This window comes from Physeter macrocephalus, chromosome 4 (genome assembly GCF_002837175.3).
Source record: "Physeter macrocephalus isolate SW-GA chromosome 4, ASM283717v5, whole genome shotgun sequence".
Classification (NCBI taxonomy): Eukaryota; Metazoa; Chordata; class Mammalia; order Artiodactyla; family Physeteridae; genus Physeter; species Physeter macrocephalus.
The window spans coordinates 658,490-681,022 of record NC_041217.1 but is presented as its reverse complement, the minus strand read 5'-3'; the positions used below and the strand labels follow the sequence as shown (position 1 = coordinate 681,022).

Below are 22,533 nucleotides of genomic sequence, written 5' to 3'. Positions count from 1 at the left end.
GCTGGGTGCTGGCCGGAGCTCAGCGGAGGTGCCCTGGGGTCTGGAGGGCGAGGTGACACGTTGCAGGCCAGATTATCGGTTCCTCATAACAGGCTGTGCTCATCTCACCATGGCATCCTGAGCCCTTCCCCGTGTTTGAACATCCTAGCCTTGCCTTGGCTGGGCTGTGGGAGACAGAGGGGAGGTGATGAGACCTGATCGGAACAGGACAGTCTGGGAGAGCCAGCACCATGCCGGGGAGAGGAATAGCGAGAGTCCCAGGGAAGGAGCGTCTTGGGGTGGTGGGAAGTCTCCCCTCTGTGACCCTCTGGGCCGCTGTAGGTCTTCCTTCTGTCGAGGAGGCCAGGGGTTTCCTTGCCCCAGCTCCTTCACTGAGGGAACTTTGGGATCCCCGAGCAGGGAGGACTTGGTGGGTAGTTCTGTGCCTCTGCTGTGTGTTCTTTTTTCCTTACACACACGTTCCAAGCAACTCCTGGATGCCGGGCGCCGAGGAAGCAGACGGAGAGACAGGCCCTGCTCGTCAGAGTTGGGTGGGTCTGAGGTCCAGGAGCTCCGCAGGGTCAGCATTCCCTGTGTCTGCTCCCTCCTACAAGCTCAGCCTCCATCCCACCCTGTCTGTTCCACGCGGCGGGGGGCTCCTCACGCACTGCATCCAAATCCTCTGCCCGAGCGTCTGCTTGAGCCAGCGCGTCAATCAGCTCCCCAGGGCTGGCGATCCAGGGACCACACTTTGAGAAGCACTGAGGCTCGCTACAGTGGCAACCTTGCCTTCACAATGCCCACATCCCACTGCAACAGCATCCCTGGGAGACTTCTGTCCCGGGATACTCCTGACCTTTGACCCAAGAGAAAACCGAGGGGCAGGGAGATTCCAGGGCGGCGCGACACCCTCTCCTTTGCCCGCGTCCTTCCTCACAATTTATAGTTACGCTATTTGGGGGTTCGTTTCTTCAGTGGCTGCCTCCTTCCTTGAATGTGAGTCTCGGGGGGCAGAGGCCACGCGCATGTTGTTCACTGTTTCCCGAGTGTCTACGACAATGCCTGGCACACGGTAGGTGCTCAGCGGGCATTTGGACGAGGAATGGTGACTGATGGCTGGCTCGTCCTAGAGTTGGGAGCGGGTCCCGACCCTCTGACCTTTAGAAGCACGCCTCACCATGGCCCTTCACCTGTCCCCCAGTGCCCCTGGGCCCCAGGAGCCCGGAGCCCAGAGGGCTGGCACGGCAGGGTCCAGAGGACACCCCGCCCAGGTCTGGTGCCAGCTGGCGGGGAAGGGGTGGGGTGGGGGAGGGCTTGCCTCAAATTTGCCCCCCGCCCCCACCTCTTCGGCTGCCTCCTACCTCTCTGTCCTTCAATTTCCAAATCCGTAAAGTGAAGAGGATAACAGCACCTGCCTCGTGAGGCTGTGGTAATAAGTGAGTTACCATGGCAACAGCTCATCCTCATCTAGGGCTTCCTGTGTACCAGACGCTGTTCTAGCGATGGGCATAGACGAGCCCATTTAGTCTGTTACTGTCCCCTCGTTAGAGCCGAGGCCCAGAGAGGTTCAGTACTCGACCAAAGTCACACAGCTCGTAAGTGGCAGAACCATCGAAGAAGTCATCCCTGGACTGTGTGGTTCTGTTCGCTGGACAATGCCGGCTAGTGGAACTTGCTCAAGAAAATGTCAACTCTGAACTGTCTTCTCGGGCGGCACCTCCCCGGCAGCCCCAAGGCCCTCACCCCGCTCCGCGCCAGGGGACAGCCCCAGCCCCGCTGCCCTCGCCTCCGCCCCAGGACCTTCCCGGGCCAGCTCGCTGGGGAAGCCCCAGGGAGGAGGACGGGGGATTCCGGGGATGGAGGAGAGCCGGTCCTAAGGGCTGGGAAATCTTCGCCTTCTGCGTGGCCTTCCTCTGAGTAGGGGAACAGCTTGGCCCGGGACAGGAGTCTCGGCTGGGGAGGCCGACCCGTGAGGGGGCCAAGTTGGGCACCCCAGGAGGGTGGGGTGGAATGGCGGGTGCATCTCCACATCCCCCCGGGGTTGGCCCGGGGAACCCACCCCACCCGGTGGAGACTGGAGACCGGCTCCTCCGACAGCGACAGCCGCAGGGTCTGTGGGCAGGGCTCGGAGCGCAGGCAGCCCTGAACTTCCATCTCTGAACATCTGGTTCCACCTAGTGGCCTCTGACATCCCCACTGCCCCAAAGAGCCAGGGGAGCCCAGGACTGGCAAGACGGGGTGCCCTTGCCGCGGCCAGGGTTTATGGAGCTCCTGCCGAGGTGCAGCCAGCGCGGAGTATTCAGAGCAGAGGGGGCAGAGGGCTGACGGGCTGGGGTCGGCGCTGCGCCGCTGTGGGCCCGGCCCTGGCGCTCGATTTCTCTGGCTGCAGTTTCCACACCTGAAAAATACGAGAGTTGGTGTAGAGCCTCTTCCTCTTCAGGATCCCGTGTGAACTTCTGTCAGGCTATGCAAAGGAGCGGCTAAGAATTTCAGCTTTGGAGTTGGACAAACCTGCAATTTGGATCCCAGCTGTGTGTCCTTGGGAAAGTTACTTTACCTCTCTGAGCTGGGGTAAGAATGCAAAGATGAAGTATGATGATTCTACCAAGCGTTTACCGTGGCCTGGCACTGGTGAGTGCTCGCCAAATGGATGGTGGTGACTCTGTTTGCCCGAAGCACCACGAGGCGGGTGGTGGGTTTCAAGGACAGCAGCTGAGTGCCGGGAGCCGCAGGTGTGAAGGCGCTGACTTGCTGCGGGGTGGGCTGGGGGACAGCCCTCCAGGATCCGGGAAGCACATTCCGAGGGTGGACCCCAGGATGCTCAGGCCGCGGGCGGGGCACCCCGTGCATCTCCTGCAGTCCTTCCTCGGCCCTCTCCTGAGGCCGGGGAGGTGGAGGTAGGAGGCCTGGCCTCCCTCTGTCGTGGAGGCTGGGGTGGCGACAACAAAGGGGCCAGTTTGGTCCTTGTCTGATCTGACTTCTCGATGGGCCTCTCGTCTTCGCTGTGACACTCTGAAGCCCAGACAAGCCCGGCCCTGCAGCCCCCATGTCCCTGTTCCCACACAAAGAATAAACGAGAAGAAGGCAGAAAGGTAAGATCTTCCAAAGGCCCAAGATGCTTCCCTTATCTTGTCTGAGGGTGCGTGAGGTTTTTTCTTCCTCCTCCTCCTCCTCCTCCTCCCCCTTTCCCTGGACCCCTGTTTTCACACAGCACGTTGGGCCTCCGGGTAGAACAGAGCTTTCCGGTCAGAAGGTCTTCTAGGAAAGTCAGTTCTGGGTTGGTCCCACTCCGGGAGCCCTGGCTGGTGTCTGCTGACTGACTGTGTGAGTGACCTTTGACCCTGGCCACCCAGATGGCCCGCCTTCCCTCTCTGGCCTCGAGGGAGCGGGAACCCAGCCACTTCCTCTCCTCACTTTCTCTTCGTTTTCTCGTGAGTGTGGGAGCTCCTGGGGCCTCACCCTGCGCCCTCCCCGCTAAGTGTCTGCACCACACCCACCCACGGGCAGCCGCAGCCCCACCTCTACCCCCGTATCTCCGCATCCGGCTGCAGCCTTTCTCTTAGGCCGCAGGTGACTCTTTCCTGCGTCTCTACCCAGACCACTCACCTGCACAAGCAGAGGTTTTCGCCCCACCTCACACCAGACTCCTCACCTTTCCTGCCCAGGTGAGTGTCTTGCTGTCCACCGCAGGCCCGGGGTCAGCTTGGGCCTGTCCCTCCCACGCGCGGCCTTCGGCTTCCCCGGACTCCGCCTCTCACCATCTTCTAGACAGCTGCGTCTCGACAGGCGCCCCTGCCCCAGGCTGCGTGACCCCGGCCGCCGTCAGGGACCCTCCCCAGGGACGCACTCAAGCCACGTCCTCTGCTCAGCAAGCCGCGGCCCCCCCAGTCCCTCCAAGGTGAGGCGTGCGCCCCGGGCCTGGCGTGCAAGGCCCTTCCCCGTGCTTCCTCTGCCGGCCTCCCCGGCTCCTGGCCCGCGCGCCCCTCCCTGCTCCCTTGCTGCCCGCCCTGCCGTCCCGCCCCCGTGGCTTTGCAAGTGCTGCTTCTTCTGCCCGAGCACCTTTCCTTCCCTGTTGCCTGTCTGGGGAGCTTGGAGCCGCTCTTCAAGGCCCATGGAAAAGTCGCCCCCTCTGCGAGGCCCTCCAGATGCCTCCAGCCTCCTTCGGGCTCCCTCGGCGGCTGGTCCCTTGCCTTTCATAGCATCCGTCCCGGAGCTATAATTATTTATTTACATATTTATTCCCCCCGGGCCTGCACTGAAGGCTCCTTGATGGCGGAGGTCTTTTACGTCTCTCTACTGAGTGTCTAGAACCCAGCAGGTGTTCAGGAAAGACCTGTTGCTGCAAACGTCCATCCGCCTTGTGTCCGGGTCGGAATGCGGTGCTTTAAGTTTCGGGCGGCCGTTCCTTTCAGGGGAGCTTTGTGTGGTCCGCAGGAAGCAGGTGGGCCCGTGCCCGCTGGGAGCAGCGATGGTCGGAAGGTCTGGAGTCAGGCCCAGGCCTCGGGCCAGCTGGGCCCGGTTTAGCTCCGGGGAAGTGGCTGGCCACCTGTCTAGCCCGAGACCCGGGAATGAGGGTGCTTGCCCCGCAGGGCCGTGGTCAGGGGTCGTCAGGAGCCGGCTGAGTGTGGGATCCCATCAGGTTCAGTAAATGACAGCGACAGTGATTATCCGGCCTCCTGAGGAGGTGCCGGCGCCCCGCCCCCCCCCCGCCCCCAGGACCCCAGCGTCTGAGGCGGGGGGCGCCCGGCCTCTGGGGGCCGCACAGGTCGAGCGCTGCTGCCCGGGGGGGGGGCCGGGGAGGCGTGTCCCGAGGACGGCACAGAGCGCCCTGTGTCCAGCAGAGGGCCCAGCTCTGCCCTGCCTGGTGGCTTAGGGGTGGGGATGGAGGGGGTGCTGGAGCCGGCTGGCAATGCCAGACGCCCGACGGGGGCGGGCCCGCCAGCCAGCTGCCCGTCGAGTCGGCCCTGCGCTAGGTCCAGCCTCGCCTCCGCTTGTGGGCAGCCACTGCCGTTCATCCGGCCATGCGGTGGCCGTGGCCTCTGGCCATCTCTCTCGCCGTGGCGTTAGCGGCGGGTCCCGGCAGGGTCCCCGGGGGCGTCCCCCTGCGCCGGGGCGGGCGACAGGCCGCGACCCAGGAGCAGCCGAGCCGGTCCAGGCGTGGCACCGAGGAGGAGGAGGAGGAGGCCAAGGGGGTGCAGCAGTATGTGCCCCAGGAGTGGGCTGGGTACCCCCGGCCCATCCGCCCCACCGGGCCGCAGCCCACCGAGCCCCAGGTGGCCGCCAGCGCCCACCCGGACCGGGCCGTGGTCCCTGGGGGCGGCGGGCAGGAGCCTCGGGGCAACACGACGGGGAGGCCGGGCCGGCGGCGGCGGATCCAGAACCCGCTGTACCCGGTGACGGAGAGCTCCTACAGGGCCTACGCCGTGCTGCTCCTGGCCCTGGCGCTGTTTGCCGTGGGCGCCGTGGGCAACCTGGCGGTCATGTGCATCGTGTGGCACAGCTACTACCTGAAGAGCGCCTGGAACTCCATCCTCGCCAGCCTGGCCCTCTGGGACTTTCTGGTCCTCTTCTTCTGCCTCCCTGTCGTCATCTTCCACGAGATCACCAAGCAGAGGCTGCTGGGTGACGTGTCTTGCCGGGCCGTGCCCTTCGTGGAGGTGAGTGTGTGTCCCCCTAGAGCCCTCGGGGTGGGGGGGGGGGGCGCTGCCGGATGTGGGCTGCGGCTTTCTGGTCCTCTTCTTCTGCCTCCCTGTCGTCATCTTCCACGAGATCACCAAGCAGAGGCTGCTGGGTGACGTGTCTTGCCGGGCCGTGCCCTTCGTGGAGGTGAGTGTGTGTCCCCCTAGAGCCCTCGGGGTGGGGGGGGGGCGCTGCCGGATGTGGGCTGCGAGGGTGCGCGGGGCCCCGCAGGCCTGGGGCTCTGTCTCGCTGCTTCTCCCCCAGGACAAATGCAGGATTGGCTCCTGGGAGCTCTCAGGTACCCGAGCGAGCAGGCGGGTGTCCGGGCCCTGGGGTCAAGTCTGTATCCACTCCCGGGAGTGCAAACGCAGAAGGAAGGAAAGACCCTCCCTCGCTGCGACTCTCGTCGCCGCCATCACCGTCAGCCGCCTCCTCCATCCTCTGGAAGGAGAGACCTGGTTCTGGGGCTGGAGCTGAAGCTGGGGCTCTAGTGTCAGCTTCCGTCCCTGGCATATTGGGGTGTCCCTAGGCAGGTCACAGCTCCTCTCCCATTTCACTGTCTCCTGACCGGAGGGTAGACCAGTTGGCCCTCCAGCTGCGGCTCCAAGGTGACCACTGGCCCCACCTCTGGGAACTTCCACGCTGGGATGAGCACGTGGGTGTTGATAGATGTGTAGATCACACGGCTACAGCTTAATCAAAACAGTGCAAAAATATACCAATATATGTGCATTTACGTGGGACACGGCAAGGCCAACATGTCTGCCTAGGAACAGGAAATCAGCCTGCAGCCTTTTGCATGTTGCTTACGTTGTGGGAGGAGGAAGAATGAGCTGGGGTGACTGTGGCCTCCCTCCCCGCAAAGGCTGCTTTCCTCCCGAGAGAACGGGAGACGCTGAGTGAGCGGGCAGCCGGCCTGCGTGGGGAGGGAATCAGGATCAGCGTCTGGACGCTGTCCTGTCCCCAGCTCTGCCCCCGTCCCGTGACCTAGCGATGGTTTCATATCCGGACGGACTCTCTGAGGCTCAGTGGGTGGTACAGCCCTTTCCTGTCCTTCCCAACCCAGGGAGACCACCTAACGGTGGCCCAAAGTTGCTCAGACCTGAAAGAGGCCCTCCGGCCGGGGACAGCCCTTGCATCTTAGTGACCTGGCGCTCAGAGCCCAGGAGAGCTGTGGGAGGTCAGACCCAGGGCCTTGGAACTGGGCAGACTAGGTCAGAGCCCGGGCTCTGCTGAGTGGCCGTGGTTAGCCACTCAACCTGCCCAAACCTCTGCTTCCCTCTCTGTGAGTCGGCGCTGACCACCATCACCGTAGCTGAGTGAATCCCTGAAGGCTCACGTGTGTGACGTCTACAAAGGGCTTAGAACTGAAATAATTCAGTACGTGGTGGGCTTTACCGGGAAAGGTCTAAGACCCCTGTGAGCGCTTGTCTGCATGGAGCTGGTGGCCGAGGAGAGCCCGGCCCTGCCCCGTGCCCGACTGTGGGTCCCAACACACCTGATACGCAGGCCGCCGCCTAACCCCCTCCACGGCCTGGGGGACAGAGGTGACCCCTGAGCCCTCCCTGGAGGCGGGGGTGACGGGTGAGAGTGGAGAGGCAGACGCACCGCCCAGCACCCTTTTGTGGGGAGGCCCCAGGAGACCCCAGGAGGGAGCAGGAGGCAGCTAAATACAGCTTGGGGCCATTTTTGAGACGTAGGAAAGGAGAGGGCGTGTTGTTTTGCCTGAGCCCTGGCCTGGGGCCTGCCTGGAGAGCGGGGGGAGCCAGCCCGAGGGGGGAGTGCTTGGACGGAGGGGGAACTGAGCACGGCCCTCAGTGTGCCCAGACGTCATCTGAGCTGGGAGCACCCCCCAGCCCCGTCACTTCTCTCTGGCGCTTTCTTGCCTGCTGCTCTGGCTTCCTCTCTGCTCACAGGGTGGTTTTCCTGTGTGCTCTGGGAGCCGCCTGCGGGGAGGGGGGCACAGGCCGGCCTGGAGGGGCTGCTTCCCCACTCGGGCTGGCCCTGGGCCTCTCCGGGCAGGGAGCGGAGGGTGGGAGAGTGTGTGCCCTGCGCCCCCCAAGGCCACTCCCCCCGTGGACGTGGTGGGTGAGGCCATCCAGGGACCCGGCAGGCCCAGGAGCCCTACGTCTCCGTCGACGTTTGTCCTCAGAGAGGATTTCCCAGAGTCTCAGGAGCACAGGGGGCTGTAGGGCCCAGGTCGCTCGTCCCTGGGCCCAGAGGCAAGGCAGCGGGGCGGCAAGAGTCGGGCGGCCTGCAGGGGAAGCTCAGCTCTGCCGTCCACCAAGGCCCTGGTCCCGCCTGGGCCCGGTTCGTCCCGTCAGACGCTGGCCGTGAGATCTGAAATGCCCCTGAACGGCGGTGCCACCTCTGTCCTTCCCACGCCTGCCGTGCGCTTCCAGTCTGAGCCAGCCCCCCGGTTGCCTGGGGCTGACCCCCGCCTCTCCCCCCCCCCGCCCCCCCGCAGGTCTCCTCTCTAGGCATCACCACCTTCAGCCTCTGCGCCCTGGGCATTGACCGCTTCCACGTGGCCACCAGCACCCTGCCCAAGGCCCGGCCCATCGAGCCGTGCCCGTCCATCCTGGCCAAGCTGGCCGTCATCTGGGTGGGCTCCACGACGCTGGCTGTGCCCGAGCTCCTGCTCTGGCAGCTGGTGCAGGAGCCGGGCCCCGCTGAGGGCCCCGTGGACGCGTGCGTCATGAAACCCTCGGCCCGCCTGCCCGAGTCCCTCTACTCGCTGGCCTTGACCTACCAGAACGCCCGAATGTGGTGGTCCTTCGGCTGCTACTTCTGCCTGCCCGTCCTCTTCACGGTCACCTGCCAGCTGGTGACGTGGCGGGTGTGGGGCCCACCCGGCAGAAAGCCGGGGTGCCGGCCGGGCCAGCAGGAGCAGCGCGAGGGCCAGCTCAGCAGCACCGTGGTGGGCCTGACCGCCGTCTACGCCCTCTGCACCCTCCCCGAGAATGTGTGCAACGTCGTGGCCGCCTACCTCTCGGCCACGCTCACCCGCCAGACCCTGGACCTCCTGGGCCTGGTCGGCCAGTTCTCCACCTTCGTCAAGGCGGCCGTCACGCCCGTCCTCCTCCTGTGCGTGTGCCGGCCGCTGGGCCGCGCCTTCCTGGACTGCTGCTGTTGCTGCCGCGAGGGCTGCGGCGGGGTGGCAGCCGCCGACGGCCCCGACGCCAAGCTCCAGACGGGGCTGTCCACCTCTGTCTACTTCCACAAGCCCCGGGAGGCGCCACCGCTCCTGGCCCTGGGCACGCCCTGCTGAGGCTGGCCGGCCGTGGCAGGGGAAGCTCTGTCCAGAGATGGACTCGGCTCCCCTGGCTGGGGTCTGGGTACGTCGGAGCCCCCGGCCGAGCCCCTTCTCGGGGGCCGGCCCGCCCGCCCTCTTGCTGGGGGGTGGTGATCCTCCAGGGCCTCAGAGCTGCCCAGAAACTCTCCATCCCGCCGGCTGGGAGCCGGGACCTCACCCGCTCTCAGCCTCGCCCTCCCCTCTCCATCTGGAGCCCAACTACACTTTACTTTGCCCCTCTCGGCGTCGCCCATCCTGGACGGGGGCCTTGGGGGCCGGCAACCGGGCTCTTCTCCGCACAGGACGGGCCCAGCCCTGGACGCCCCCTCCGGGTGCCGTCTCTTCTCCAGGGGCATTTCTGTCCCTGTCCTCCTCTTTCTCTGACGTACCCTGGTTGCCCGGTGCCCCCCAGTCCCGGTCAGGTGCTCCCCGTAGAAGACCCTTCTTGGAAAACAATAAACTAGGTAGAACCACCCCTGTGCCCACGGGCCTTTCTTGTGCCCCATCCTGGCTGTGCCCGGATGCACCTGGGCTTTGCCCTCCTGGCTACCTTTGGCGCTTCCCGGCCTGTGGCTGGTGCCCCGTCCAGCCTGGGGCCCTGTGGCTTTGAGGGCAGAGTGGACGGAAGGGCTTGGGAGCTGGGGCACTGTGTCCTCAGGCCGGCCTGAGCGCAGCCGTCCCTGGGAAGTAGAAGGCCGCAGGCTTATCTCCCCTGGAGCCCCCGCCGCTCTTCCTCCCTCCCCACAAAGCCCCCATTCGAGGGCAACCGGCAGCCTGGGGGGCTCCCAGCCTCTCTGACTCTGAGAGCTGCTCTTGTTTGGCTTCTTAGAACAGACTGTTTAGCCTACAAGACAGCCCAGCTGCCTGCCCCCAGCCCGCCCCTACCCCACCCCCTTCCCGGCAGCCAGAGCTCCGTGGACAGCCCCACAGAGCCTCCTTTCCTCTCTCTGGTCCACCCCCGCCCCCGACAGGGGGCCCTTCCAGAGGCCCCTTAGCCCCGTCCGGGCCCAGCGAAGTTGGCATGAGGTCAACCAGAGGGACACCTTGGCCTAACCCTTCCCATCTGAAGCGCAGCTCGGGGTCCCGCGGAGCTTCTGCTGCCAGCTCTGCCTGGATCACCCGCGCAGGGCCTCAGGAGGGTCCCCAGGGCAGGGTCGGGGAGACACAGGCATTGCCCGGTGCCCTGGGCTCCACTCTCCTCTGCCCACCCCACCCATACCCCCTGGCCTCAGCCCCGGAGCCAGGCCTCCTTCCCCCACTCCTGTGGATCTTAATGGCCTTGTTCTCTCTCCCTGGCACCCACCCCCAGGACGGGTGATGCCAAGAGAGAGGGAGGCCGTTGCTAGGCGATGGCGCTGCTGGGCGCACACTCTTTGTGCTGGAGAGACACCCACCCGTTTCTCGGCCGACCGCTGCCACGGTGACCAAAGCCCCCAGCTCCGTCTGCAGCAACTTAAGACGGTGGGGGGAGCAGGCTGGAGAGGAGACCAAGGGCAGGCTTGCGGTGCTGAGGGGACCGGGGCCCTTCCCTCCGTATCCCTCCCCCGACTTCCTCTCTCCCCCCACCCCAGCCCCAGTCCCAGAGGCACCAGCAGCCTCCTATGGGATGGAGGAGGGGGGCCAGGGTGAAGGCGGGACGCGCGGGGGGGGGGGGCACCGCCGCATCCTGTTTGGGGGCTCTGCCACAAAGGGACCCCTGCCCCTCCCTGCGGTTCTGAGGCCCTGCCACCACCGCTGCCCTGGGCCCCGCCAACGTGAGTGGCTTGCACGATTAGTCAGCAGGACAGCGGGCCTTGGGAAAGAGCCACTGTCTCTCCGGCTGGGCCAGCTGGGGGAACAATGTGGCGTTTGTTGCTTAGGGGTGCTGGGCTTGGGGTGGGGGGGCAGCTGGCAGTGGTAGGCGGTGGACTTGAGCTGGGTCTTTGCGGGACCAACCCTGAGCCCGGATGTAAGCCAGGTGGGAGGCGGGCCAACCCACTGAGCCCCCCTGACCCCGTCAGCATGTGCACCTTGCACTGAGAATTGCCTCCCTTGGGCCGGACTGGACGCAGTTACTGGACCCCATCAGTTAAACAGGAATAACCCCCCCCTCCCCGCCTGCCGCTCACAGAGGCCTGGAGTCATTGAAGGAGACAAGATACATGAAGCTCCCGGCACGATGCCTGCTGCCTGGCACCTTCCTTCCCTCCCTCCCTTTGGGGCTACAGTTCTCCAGAACTGCAGAGCAGGCTTGGCCGGGCAGTGCAAAGGGCCCCCCCGTGATGGTGTACATACACACACAGTCCGTCCTACGAAGCCCCTGCTGTGTGCGCTGGGTGCAGGCACTGGGGCAGGACGATGCCTGCTTGCTGGCGACCAGCCCATCCTGTCTTGTCTCGTCAGAGGACGCAGGAGGCGAGAAAGGCGGGTCATCCCTGAGTCTCCCCATCCTGCTCCCCAGACCAGTGACTGCTGGTCCTGTCCCAGCCTCCCAGGCCGTGGCATCTCCAGCCACCTCAGCAGCCAGGAGACCCCAGGGGACGGCCCGGCCCCAGCTTCGACCTCCTCGACCAGGGGGCACGTGTCCTGTCCTTTAGGGGTTGGAAGGAACCTAAAGCCATCTAGCTCCCTTCGCCAAATTCCATCTGCATTCTCTCCTCAAACTCCCCGGCGGCGGGGGAGCCCTCTCCAGGCAGGCCATTCCTCCCTGCGGCTCCCATGACCAGAAGGAGGCTCCAAGAGGAAGCACCGAGGAAGGGCCGGTGAGCTCAGAGCCACCAGGGCAGGCCCTGCTCCCAGGACGGTGGAAGTGGCCTCCTCCCCGCAGAGGTGCGGCGAGAAGGGGTGGAGCCTCCCGCCGGGCCGGACCTTCCGCAGGGCCGCTCCATCTCCAGGCTGAGGGGAGCCCAGGGGGCGGGGCTTACGGTAAAAGTGGGTCAAGATGGCCCCGGATTCGGGAAGCAGGGCGCGAGCCTCCGAGGCCACGGCTGGCTGCGGGCAGAGGGGACCAGCTCTAGGGGTAGAGTGGGCTGGGAGGGGCCGGGGGCGGGCAGGGAAGGGAGGGCACTGCCTCTGCCGGGAAACCAGCAGCCTGGACACCAACAGAGGAGCAGCCAAGGGTGGTAAGCCGTGGGCTCTGCAGGCCCGGCACTGCCCCGCACCCCCCAGGTCAGTTCACCGGCTCCGCCAACTCTGGCTGCAGGTGGGGGCCTGGACAGACTCCAGGAAGCAGGCTCCGTCACGCACACACCGGGTGCAGCCGGGCAGTTCCCAACAGAGACCCCCCTCCATTCCCCTGGCAGCTGCTGGCTCAGAGCTGGGGACACAGGAAAGTCCGACTAGAGGAGGCGGCGGCAGGGCAGGAGCCGGCACGCTCGCGGGGGCTGCTCTGTAAAGGGCCATTGTGCGCCCGGGCGAGCGCGTGCCTCCCTTTGGCTGGGTGCGCCCAGGGCCGTGGACAGAAAAAAAACCCGCACCGCGCACCCCCCCCAACACAAAATTGTCATTTATTCTTGTTGTTGTTAGGAGGCAAAAAAATGTACAGTTACAAGAATCATTTTCCAAACAGAGGTTAACTATGAGCTGAAAAGTGTAAAAAAGGAAGAGGGACATCACTTTACAAATCATTAAATTAAACAAACAGAAAACAAAACCCAAAGAACCAACCCCCCATGCTGAGTTCTCTCCTTGTGCAACTCTGCAAAATGAGAACAGAAAAGGAGGTGGCCCGTGGAGGTGAGGGCCCGGGGAGGGGCAGGAGCTGGGAGCCAGGAGCAGGCGGCAGGGGCTGCTAGGGCGCTGGCCTCCTGCCCCTTCGGCCCCCCCGTCTCCGGCGCCTGGTTGTGCCTGGTGGCCATGCTGAGGCTGGGGGCAGAGAAGGGCGTCTCTGGAAGCTCCCGTCAGCCTGTGACATTCAAACACTGCGGAGACAGGCCAGACTGGGAAGTGGAGACAAACGGGACGTGGGGACGGACACCCGTGCCTGGGCTGGTACCTGCCCCTGTGCCAGCCTTACCTTTCCTGATCTGAACCGGCCCCAGCTAACCCCGCTATTCTCCTTCTCTCCAGACCGCCCCCTCCCAGATCCTGACTGGCCCCTGCAGCATCAAATGGTTGATTTTAGTCTTTGCTTAAATTAAAAAATTAAAATATATATACATATATATACTGTACACACAGGACAATAACAGAAGAGTGTGGGAAAGGGAAGCAGGGAGCGGGACAGGAGAGGAGGCGGGGCTGCGGGGCGGGGCTGCAGAGGGGAGGGAAGCGGGGCGGCGGAGAGACAAAGGGAGTGGGGAGGGGGGAGGTTAGGGGACCGGAGGGGAGCAATTTATTTTACAATAAAATCGGGAGTTCAAACCTCAGCAGAACAGGACTCTGGGACCCCCAGAGGGCCCCTCCCCACACCAAGTAAGGAAGGGTGGGCTTGGGGGGGCGGCGGGGGGAGGGGGCGGAGCTCGGCTTCAGATCCGGAGGGCGGTCCCTGGTCCGAGGGGGCGGGGCCGCAGTCTCAGCTTCTCCGTGACTTTGAGTGCTGGATAAGCCACTGTAGGGTGATGTCTGCGGGGCAAGAGAGGAGGTTACAGGGCTTCAGGGCTGGTTCTCCTGAGGGTAGAGTACACACCTGGCGGGGGGAGGGGGCGCGCTGCAGCTAGGGTCAACCCTAAGGGCATCACAAGCCCAGCTTCCAGCTGTCAAGCTCCGAACAGACCCTGATGGGTGCAAGGGCGTCTGGCTGCGGTGAAAGAGACGGAGCCACAGGACAAGTCCCTCAGACCAGAAGGGTCCGACCCTGCGATGTCACAGGCGGGGAGTGAGCCCCAAGGAGAGGGGATTTGCCCAAGAGCGCACACCAGTCGACGGCAGAGCTGGGGTGATGCTCAGGATCGGGGCTTCCCGCCGCCTGTCCTGCCCAGGAGAGCCACGGCGCTCTGGGCTCCAAGGAGAGAGCCACCGGCTGCCTTCCCCTCCGGCCCCCTCCCCGCGAGCGCAGCGACGCCCCCAGACCCACCGATGTTGTCCTTTTCTTTGCAGGAGATGGAGTAGCAGCAGATCTCTCGGTCCTGGATGGCAGACAGGTTCCTGCAGGAGACCAGAGCTGTCTGCTGAGGCTGCCCCAGAGCAAGGGGCTGGGGGCCGGGGGCCGGGCGCGGGGCGGTCGGGGAGAGAGGGACGGGGAGGGGGAGGGGGCTCGGGCGGGGCTCGGGCGGGCGCGCTCTAGCGCCACCACGCGGTGGGCGCCGGGAGCAGCAACAAGCCCTCCGCTCTGGCGCCTGGGAGTTTGGGGAGCAGGGGGGAAGGACAGGGAAGAGTCCACAACTCACATTTTCTCGATCAGCTCCTTCTCGTCCAAGGCTCCCGGGAGGTCTCGCTTGTTGCCCAGGACTAGGACCTGCCGAGAAGGGAGGGCAGGGCTCGGTCCAGGGCAGCCACGGCCAGGCTGCCCCGAGAGGGGGGCTGGCTTCCGCAACCCCGTTGCCTCCGCACCCCTCCCTCCCCCCGCCCTCCCCCCGCTGCCGCCAGCAGTGTTTACCCCCACCTGCCCCCAACCCTCCCACTCCACTCGGGGCTGACCGGGATGCCCTGCAGCTGGGGCTTGTCCAGTAGGTTGTGGAGTTCATTCTTGGAGGCCTCGATCTTCTCTTGGTCAGCGGCATCCACCATGTACCTGGGGGGCGGCAGGCGGGGACAAGCTGACACCACAGGCTGCGGGGCTGGGGGGGGAAGGAGCTGCAGCAGCTCTGGCTCGGCCCCCGGGGCCTCCAGGCCACCTGGGACGGCTCAGGCAGGTGCTCTGAGGATGTCTTCTGAACTGATGGGGGTGAGGACGTGCAGGGGCCGCTGGGGCCTGCCCTCGTCCCATCCCCCAGACCCCTGCAGAAGCTGCTGCTCCTGTGGCAGCGCTGGGCCCATAGGATGAGACCTAAGTCCTTCCCAGCGTGACCCGCTTATGTTCTCAGGGCAGGGCTGGCTAGACAAGGGGGTGAAAACGGCAAAGGAAGGCCCAGAAGACTTTCCTGCATCAAAATGCTTTTTAAAAAAATCAGGCTGGGGGCTTCCCCGGCGGTCCAGTGGTTAGCACTCGGAGCTTCCACTGCAGGGGCCACGGGTTGGATCACTGGTCTGGGAACTAAGATCCTGCATGCTGTGCAGCCAAAAAATTTTTTAAAATAATAAGAATAATAAAAAAAAATCTGGTTACTGGGTGTAAGATAGGCTACAAAAATGTATTTTACAACACGGGGAATAGAGCCAATATTTTGATATAACTGTAAATGGAGTGTCACCTTTAAAAACTATAAAAAAATAAAAATACGTAAAAATTTAAGTTTAAAAATCAGATTAAAAACAACGATAGCTAAATGATCTTTTGTTTGGGCACATATATACGTAGGATAAAATTATTTTTAAAAAGCAAGGGAGAGGGCTTCTCTGGTGGCACAGTGGTTGAGAATCTGCCTGCCAATGCAGGGGACACGGGTTCGAGCCCTGGTCTGGGAGGATCCCACATGCCGCAGAGCAACTAGGCCCGTGAGCCACAACTACTGAGCCTGCGCGTCTGGAGCCTGTGCTCCGCAACAAGAGACGCCGCGATAGTGAGAGGCGGCCCGCGCACCACGATGAAGAGTGGCCCCCGCTCTCCGCAACTGGAGAAAGCCCTCGCACAGAAACGAAGACCCAACACAGCCAAAATAAATTAATTAATTAATAAACTCCCACCCCCAACATCTTAAAAAAAAAAAAAAAAGCGCTCTCTGGCCTTCTCTGGCCATGTTTGGCACTTCAAAAAAAAAAACCCCCCAAAAAAAAACAAGGGAGAGAATTCCCTGGCGGTCCAGTGGTTAGCACTCGGCGCTCACTGCCAAGGGCCTGGGTTCAATCCCTGGTTGGGGAACTCAGATCCCACAAGCTGTGTGGCACGGCCAACAATGAAAGGAAAAAAAAAGCAAGGGAATGAACCACTAAATCACACAAAATTCAGGATGGGGTGAGTCTGGGTTGGAGGTAGGCAGGGAGATGAGGAGGGACACACGGACGCTTCAGCATGAAGTGGTCAGTCCTCTGGTTCTCAGGCTGGCCGGTGGGCACCCAGCGCGTCTGTCAGAGCAAAGGCAGCCGCACCCAGGTGTGAGTCACCTGCCAACGACCACGGCCCCGCCGCGCACTTACACGATGGCGCTCACTCCTCGGCAGTAGCGCTCCCACATGCTGCGGAAGCGGGGCTGTCCCCCGATGTCCCAGAGCTGAGCAAGAGAGGTGAGTGGGCGTCAGCGGCAGGCAGGCCCGCAATCCATCCTGGCTCCCACGTGCCCCCCGCCTGCCCCGCCGGAATTCCTTCTCTCTCTACGTCCCTGACTCCTAAGCCTACCTGAGCTCTTTCCCCAACTCTCCGGTCGGACCCAAGCCCCTGCTTTCCTCTAGCTCCTCTTCCGGAGGCCCGACACATACAGACGCGCGCGCACACGCGCACGCGCGCACACACGTGCTCTGCGGCCGTGGGCTTGCGCCCGGGGCCGGCTCGGCTGCGCACCTTGATGGTCACGTTCCCTTTGGTGATCTTGCGCATGTTGAAGCCCACGGTGGGAATCATGTCCTCGTTGAACTGTCCCGACTGGAAGGAAGAGTCAGAATTGGAAAAGGGGCAAAAATCGCCAGGACCCAGATGCGCTGTCCGCGGCGGCCACGGACCAAAAGGCTGCGGAATGAAGCAGAGGCCAGGCCGGAGCCTCTCAGGCGCCCCAGCGTCCCGGGCAGCTCCCGCGCGGCCCCTGCTTTCAAGCAAGACGGGCCACGGCCAAGCCCGGTGTCCACCTCACACCCGAGCTCCCCTGTGACAAGGAGGCCCCTCGAAGTGGCTCGACCAGGATGGAGAAAGTCCTTCCTGAGGTCTAACCCACCCCTCTGTCGGACCGGAGCCCCCTTTCTGAATCCAGCCTCCGGCGGAGCAGGTGACGGTAAACAATCTGGGTTTACGCTTCCACGCGCCAGTCAATGTTCACATCAAACTGAGGGTCGGTAAGTCATCCACGCCCCAAATGCAACGCGCTGCAAGCAACTTCTGGGTTTCTGTGTGCTGTACCCATTTGTAGGATGGGTACTCCTCACTGCGCGCCCCGACTCGACTGAGAGCTCTCGGGAGAGGAGCCACGTCTACGCTGACGTTGGGGAATGTTCACCCAGTAAGGAGGAGTTAACCGTAATCCCGTTTCCCATAACCCGCTTTCAAATTCTAACAGTTCTCACGTCTCCCCTCCAAACTGTCTCGAAGATCTCTAGATTGTTCTAAACCAGCCACAGGCCTCCATTGAGGCCAGACCAAACTCCGCCCAAGGTCATCTCCACGTTCACATGTCGGACACCTCTGCTTCTCCCCCCGACGCAGGCTGAAGGAGATGGGGCTTACTTAACCTTGAACCTGAGGGGACAGCCTTGTTCTGTTAGGATGTCATTGTCTTCTACCAGGTGGGAGGCGTAATTTGCCTGAGGCCACACAAAGTGTTCAGGGGCTCTGACCACCGGCCAAAGTGTAGGACATGATGGCTTCTCATTCAGAGCCGGTGAGTCTGAATGAAGACACCCCCCACCCCCCGAAGGAGACCGACTGACTCCCTTTTATCTTCAGGAATCCCCTGAGCTCGTTCACCAAGTCCCTCGGAAGTTGAGCACTGAATGCCCAAGACTGAGGCTCGAGATAAGATGGATAAGGGTTCCTGACCTGGAGGCCAAAGAGGGGCTTCGGAGACCCCCTGAAAGTGCACACAGTCCGTATGTGCACAGTTTTGTTTGAATGTACACGCCTCTGGGGAAAGGGTCTCTGATTTTTATCGGGTATCAAAAGGGTCCAAGAGCCTCTAACAGTGAGGAAACGTGAGAAAGAGGGAGTGCCCTGACGAGGTTTTGCTTTTGGCTAAGTAGGGAGAACCATGTATGCTTTAACTCCACAAACCCCAGCAGGGTGCAGGTGGAATGGGGCGCCCACTGGACCCAAGCCCCCTCCGTCCCCAGCCGGGCAGATGAAGAACGCGGAGCCTGAGGAAGGAAGCCGAGCTCTTGTTTATCCCTCGTCGTGGAGGAGCTGGGACAAGACACTTGGACCTCTCTGGGCCTCAGGGTTTCCTTCTGTGAAATGGCAGAAAAGGGTTTTGGTTTCCTGAAAATTGGCAAATAGGGCTCACAGAGTGCTTGGAAATGGTCTCCGTACTTGAGGAACCATCACTGCTCTCTGGCAACCCAGCACTTTCACAGGTTCCCATAGAAATGAAAGGCCTGGCCTGGCAGAACGTGATCCTGGACAAAGGAGGGTTCCAGGAGGACCCTCGGGGAGCCAGGCTCCCCGGCCCCGGTATTTCCAGTTCAGCTGTGAATCAGAGCTAAGCTGGAACCGGTCACAACTTCATTTCCCGGCTAAGGCCTCAGATCTCACAAGCTCCTCATTCAAGGCCAGCAGGAGCCCTAAAGTCACCTGGTGGAACCCCTGGCTCAGACCTGAATGCCCTCTGGCTCATCCCTCCTGGGGCAGCTCCAATACTCCAAAGTGCTTTATAATGAGTCAAAAATCCATCTTCCTAAGTTTACCCCTTGGGTACCCCCAAATTAGTTCTTCCGTTGGACAGTCTTTTACACTTGTAAGTATTTGAAAATGGTCCTCTTGTTTCCCTCGGGCAAAACATCTCCTACTTTCTGGCAGCACAACTTTTTCAGAACTCAGAAAGTGAGTGTTGGGTTCTCAGATGCACTGGAGAGTCTCTTTGTGATGTTTCCCAGCCCACGTTAGCCAGCTGAGCGGCTTACACGTCAAATTACACATCAATTTCTACGTACAGTCAGACTCATAGAATGAGTAGGAAAAAACCAAATGGGTAAAAGCTGAGACAAAGAAAGGCCAAAAGAAGAGGCAAAGGGGATTCAGAAGGTCAGTGGCGGGCATGGGACAGAGCCCGGGGTCCTGACTCTTCATTTCTTTCTGAAAGACACTCCACTGTGATCACACACTGGGGGGCGGAAACGCTGTGGCCCTGGAGGAGCCGAGAACTCTGGACTCAGAGAACTCTGGACTCGGGCACTCCCACTGCAGCCCACAAGGGATGCGTGTTCTGGAGAAGCCTCTTTCTAGGGAAATCCAGGCTGCACTTTTAGGATGCGTGAGTTGAGGTGGCAAATTTATGTCATAAAGATGAAGGCCCGGCTGGGGGAGGGGAGCCCTCGCTGCACCCCTCAGCAACTCCTGACCCTGGCAGTGAAACCTGTGACTCTCGGATTCCGTTCCTGACCTGCCAGAGCATCCCGTTCTCTGGACACGACGAGGACACGGAACCGCCTGGGTTCCTGTGGATCCCCGCCTAGGAACACAGCTTTGTAAACGCTCTAGGAGGAGAGACTCCCTGGGGACCAGAGGTGATGCCCAGGCTGAGCCACGACAGCAGCAGCAGCGCCGACTGGTCCCCTCTTGGCCTCACCCCAGAGACAGCTCCCAGGTCTCGGCACCTCGGAGCTAAGCCACAGGCCCGCAGGACCCGAGGCCAGGCGTCGCGCTCCTGCTTTTGGAGCCCAAGTCAACGCCAGGTCTAACCAGGGGCCTGCGACCAAGGGCCAGAGCCTGGGCAGACAGGAGCCCAGGAACCATCGTGCCAACAAACCCAGCCTGGGCCCGAAGAGCCTGTCCTGCTGGGTGAGCGGCCAGGAGCCCCTGGGCAGAGGTCATCACAAACACGTTTGGGAAAGGGAGCCAGTGCCCAAACATGCCATCATGGGGTACCTGCCCGCCAGTCTCCCTCCACCCTTCTCTTCGAGGGTGGGCAGGATGCAGGCAGGAGGGGTACCCAGGCCGGCAGGTCACACTTCTCTCTGACCCCTGTCATGTATGGCCGCTCCACAGCTCTCAGAAACCCTCGTCTGCGGGCGAGGGCCGGGTCCCCGGACACCTCGGCTCTGCCCAAGCCTTCCTCAGCCCCACACGCCCAGCCCAGCCCTCTCGGAAACGCAGGCCGCAGCCACTACTGCAGCTCAGCTGAAACACCCAGAGAGCTCATCTTCCCCTTTTTTGAGGCAGATTGTAAGTCCTCCTCACCACTGCCCTGGCGCTGAAAGGCCTACACTTGCCCACCTCGGTCTTGATGACCCAAAGCCCTCAGAGCCACTCTCCCCTGTGCCCCCAGAGCGGACCTGCCCCTCCACCTCTAACTCATCCTCTGGGTCCGAAGCACCTCCTCCTGCCCTGCAACTTCCGGGCCAGGCGGGGACTCCGAGCTCCCTTTAGGATGCCGTGCATCCTCCCCGGACCCCCAGCTGGACGCCACGGTCGGGGAGAGGTTCCCCGTGGAGAAGGAGTCTGGGCTGGAGCCCAGGGCCTCTGCTGATTCCACTCCCCCCAGGGATCCCTCCCCCACATTCCCCCATCAATAGCACCGGGGCTTCCTCTTCCGGCCAGGAGGGGTTAACCCCCCGGGGTGGGGCCGGGCCCCCTCCCCCAGCCTCGCGGGCATCCGTCCTGCGACCCTCCGCGCGCCGCACGGGCAGGCCCTGCACTTTCGCCCCGTCATGCGCCAGGGTGCGGGTGCCGGAGGGGCCCGTCTCCGCGGGCGGCGGTCCCTCTGGCCTCGTGACGCCCTCGGCGCCGCCGGTCCTGGGGCCCGGGCCGCGTCCCCTCGTCCCCCGCCCCTGCGCCCGGCCGTGCCATCCCGGCCCGGGCGCGCGCCGCCGGGTCCCCGGGGCCGTGCTAGGCCCCGCGCGCCCGGGCCCGCGCCTCCCCGCCGGCGCCAGCCGTGCCGGCCACGCCAGGAGGCGACCCGCTCGGCTGGGCGCGGCGGGGACCTGAGGCCCCGCCGGCCGGCGCCCCGTACCGCGATCACGTTGACGAAGGTGGTCTTGCCCGAGTACTGCAGCCCGACCAGCGTGAGCTCCATCTCCTCCTTCCAGAACAGGGCCTTGAACCAGTCCAGCAGCTTGTTGAACAAAGCGATCATGGTCGCTGCGCCGGCCGCGCCCGGTGCCGGCTCCCCGCCGCCCCTCGTGCCCTCGCGCTGCGGCCGGAGCGGCCCCTCCCCGGTGCGGCCCGGCTCCGGACTCGGTGCGGGCGGAGGCTCGGCTGGAGCGCGCGGCCGCCGACGACTCGCTGCCGGATCGGCGCGCCGATGGGTGTGGCCTCCGCGCGTCCTTCTCCTCCCGGTCGGCGTCCTCCTCGCAGTCGTCCTCCTCCTCGTCCTCTTCCTCCGCCCGCGCGGCCGCCGGCCCTGCTCGCCCCCGAGCGGGCGCGCTCCTCCTGGCCGGGCCGGGCGGGCCGGGCTGCGGGTGCGCTGGGCGGGGCGCCCGCGGGCTTCGGGGCGGGCCGGGCTGCTGTGCGCGAGGGGCCCCTGGGGAAAGAGCTCCGATTGTTTTTCGCCTTCCCGGGTTGCCGTGCCCCGATTGGCACCCGCTTCCTTCCTACAGGGCGGTGGGCCCGAGATGGGCGAGGGCCCCGTTCAGCGGGAGGATTTCCAGGGGCGGAGGAGGGTGGTCCGTGGCTTCCCAGGACGCGGGGACGGCGTCTCTAAGATCTTTTGTTCCCTGAGTCCTTGTCTCTGAGCACCCCTCGGTACCGAGCCCCAGTGGAGGGGAACATCCACCTGTGAAGCCTTGTTAACCACGAGGTTCCAGGACCACTTGCTTAAGAAGCCTCTGGCCCACAGTGACTTTTACTGGGGCCACCAGGATACCAAACAGAGAGAGTCCTGCGGGGGGGTTCCCGTGAGGGAGGTTTGTGGCAAATGAAAAAAGTTGGCCTGTTTTGGTAAAAACCAAAGTTTTCTTCAGGAGAGCTGGCGGTAGGAGGTGTGGGGCTTGCGGAGATGCCGGTCCTGGGAGGACCCAACCCCGGGGCTGCCGGACCCCCTGAGCCCACACCCTGCTTTGGGCGTGCCTTCCTATTTGGCCTCCACAGGCACTCACGTGGCGTCTGTGGTTTTAGTCAAAGGTGCATAAAGTTTCAATATCAACCATACCTGTCAGGCCCAGCCGAGATGACCCCTACTGATCAGTTGCCAAAGCGGAGGAATCACAAAGTCCTGGCCCTGCGTAATATCCTGGGTTATTAAGTTATTAACTTACATGGTCTTGCTAGTCCTTGCCCTTCGTGAGTCCCTCTCTAGCGCCTAAGGAACACCTCTGCCCATTTCCCAGACTGACTCCAGTGTCACTTGGTTTCACATGTCCCTGGAAGGGCTGTAAAAGGGCACGTCCCCGGGGTAAAGATCAGCAGCCTGTTCCCGGTCTCTGGATTCTTACTCTCTCTACTGACGTAAAGAGGCTCCAGAGGCCTGAGAAGAGAAGGGAAAGAAGGAATGACTCAGTCATCCGAGAAGGCTTTATTTTCCCACCTGGTCACTCTTCAGAGCCTGTCCTCAAGCTCTGGGACAGGGCTGGGGCAACAGCGCCCGGGGAGGGGAGCCTGCCACCTGTGCGGTGGCTTTCCTCCTGTGGGGTCTGAGCTCAGGGAGGACCAGGCGCCTGATGGCCCTGCACCCAGCGCCACGGGCCCCGGGAGTGCCTCTCATGGGGCAGGAAAGCTTCAGGAGCGGGTGGGCCCGTTCCCAGGCGGTGAGGAAGAAGGACCAGCAAAGCAT

General features: G+C 63.2%; 2 protein-coding genes across 2 annotated transcripts; one reads left to right on the top strand and one right to left on the bottom strand.

Annotated features, from left to right (window-relative positions):
* Positions 1-5,000: 5,000 nt before the first annotated feature.
* GPR37L1 (G protein-coupled receptor 37 like 1) lies at positions 5,001-9,167 on the top strand. The gene is made up of 2 exons (XM_024130561.2): positions 5,001-5,636; positions 8,126-9,167. The coding sequence occupies exons 1-2, from the start codon at positions 5,001-5,003 to the stop codon at positions 8,927-8,929; spliced, it is 1,440 nt and encodes a 479-aa protein (XP_023986329.1). The 3' UTR covers positions 8,930-9,167.
* A 3,257-nt stretch (positions 9,168-12,424) lies between these two features.
* ARL8A (ARF like GTPase 8A) lies at positions 12,425-21,172 on the bottom strand. Its single transcript, XM_024130554.3, has 7 exons — positions 20,776-21,172; positions 16,467-16,547; positions 16,106-16,179; positions 14,510-14,603; positions 14,260-14,327; positions 13,947-14,017; positions 12,425-13,495 (listed from the first exon to the last, which is right to left on the bottom strand). Exons 1-7 carry the CDS (start codon positions 20,896-20,898, stop codon positions 13,446-13,448), a joined length of 561 nt encoding a protein of 186 aa, XP_023986322.1. The 5' UTR covers positions 20,899-21,172; the 3' UTR covers positions 12,425-13,445.
* Positions 21,173-22,533: the final 1,361 nt, after the last annotated feature.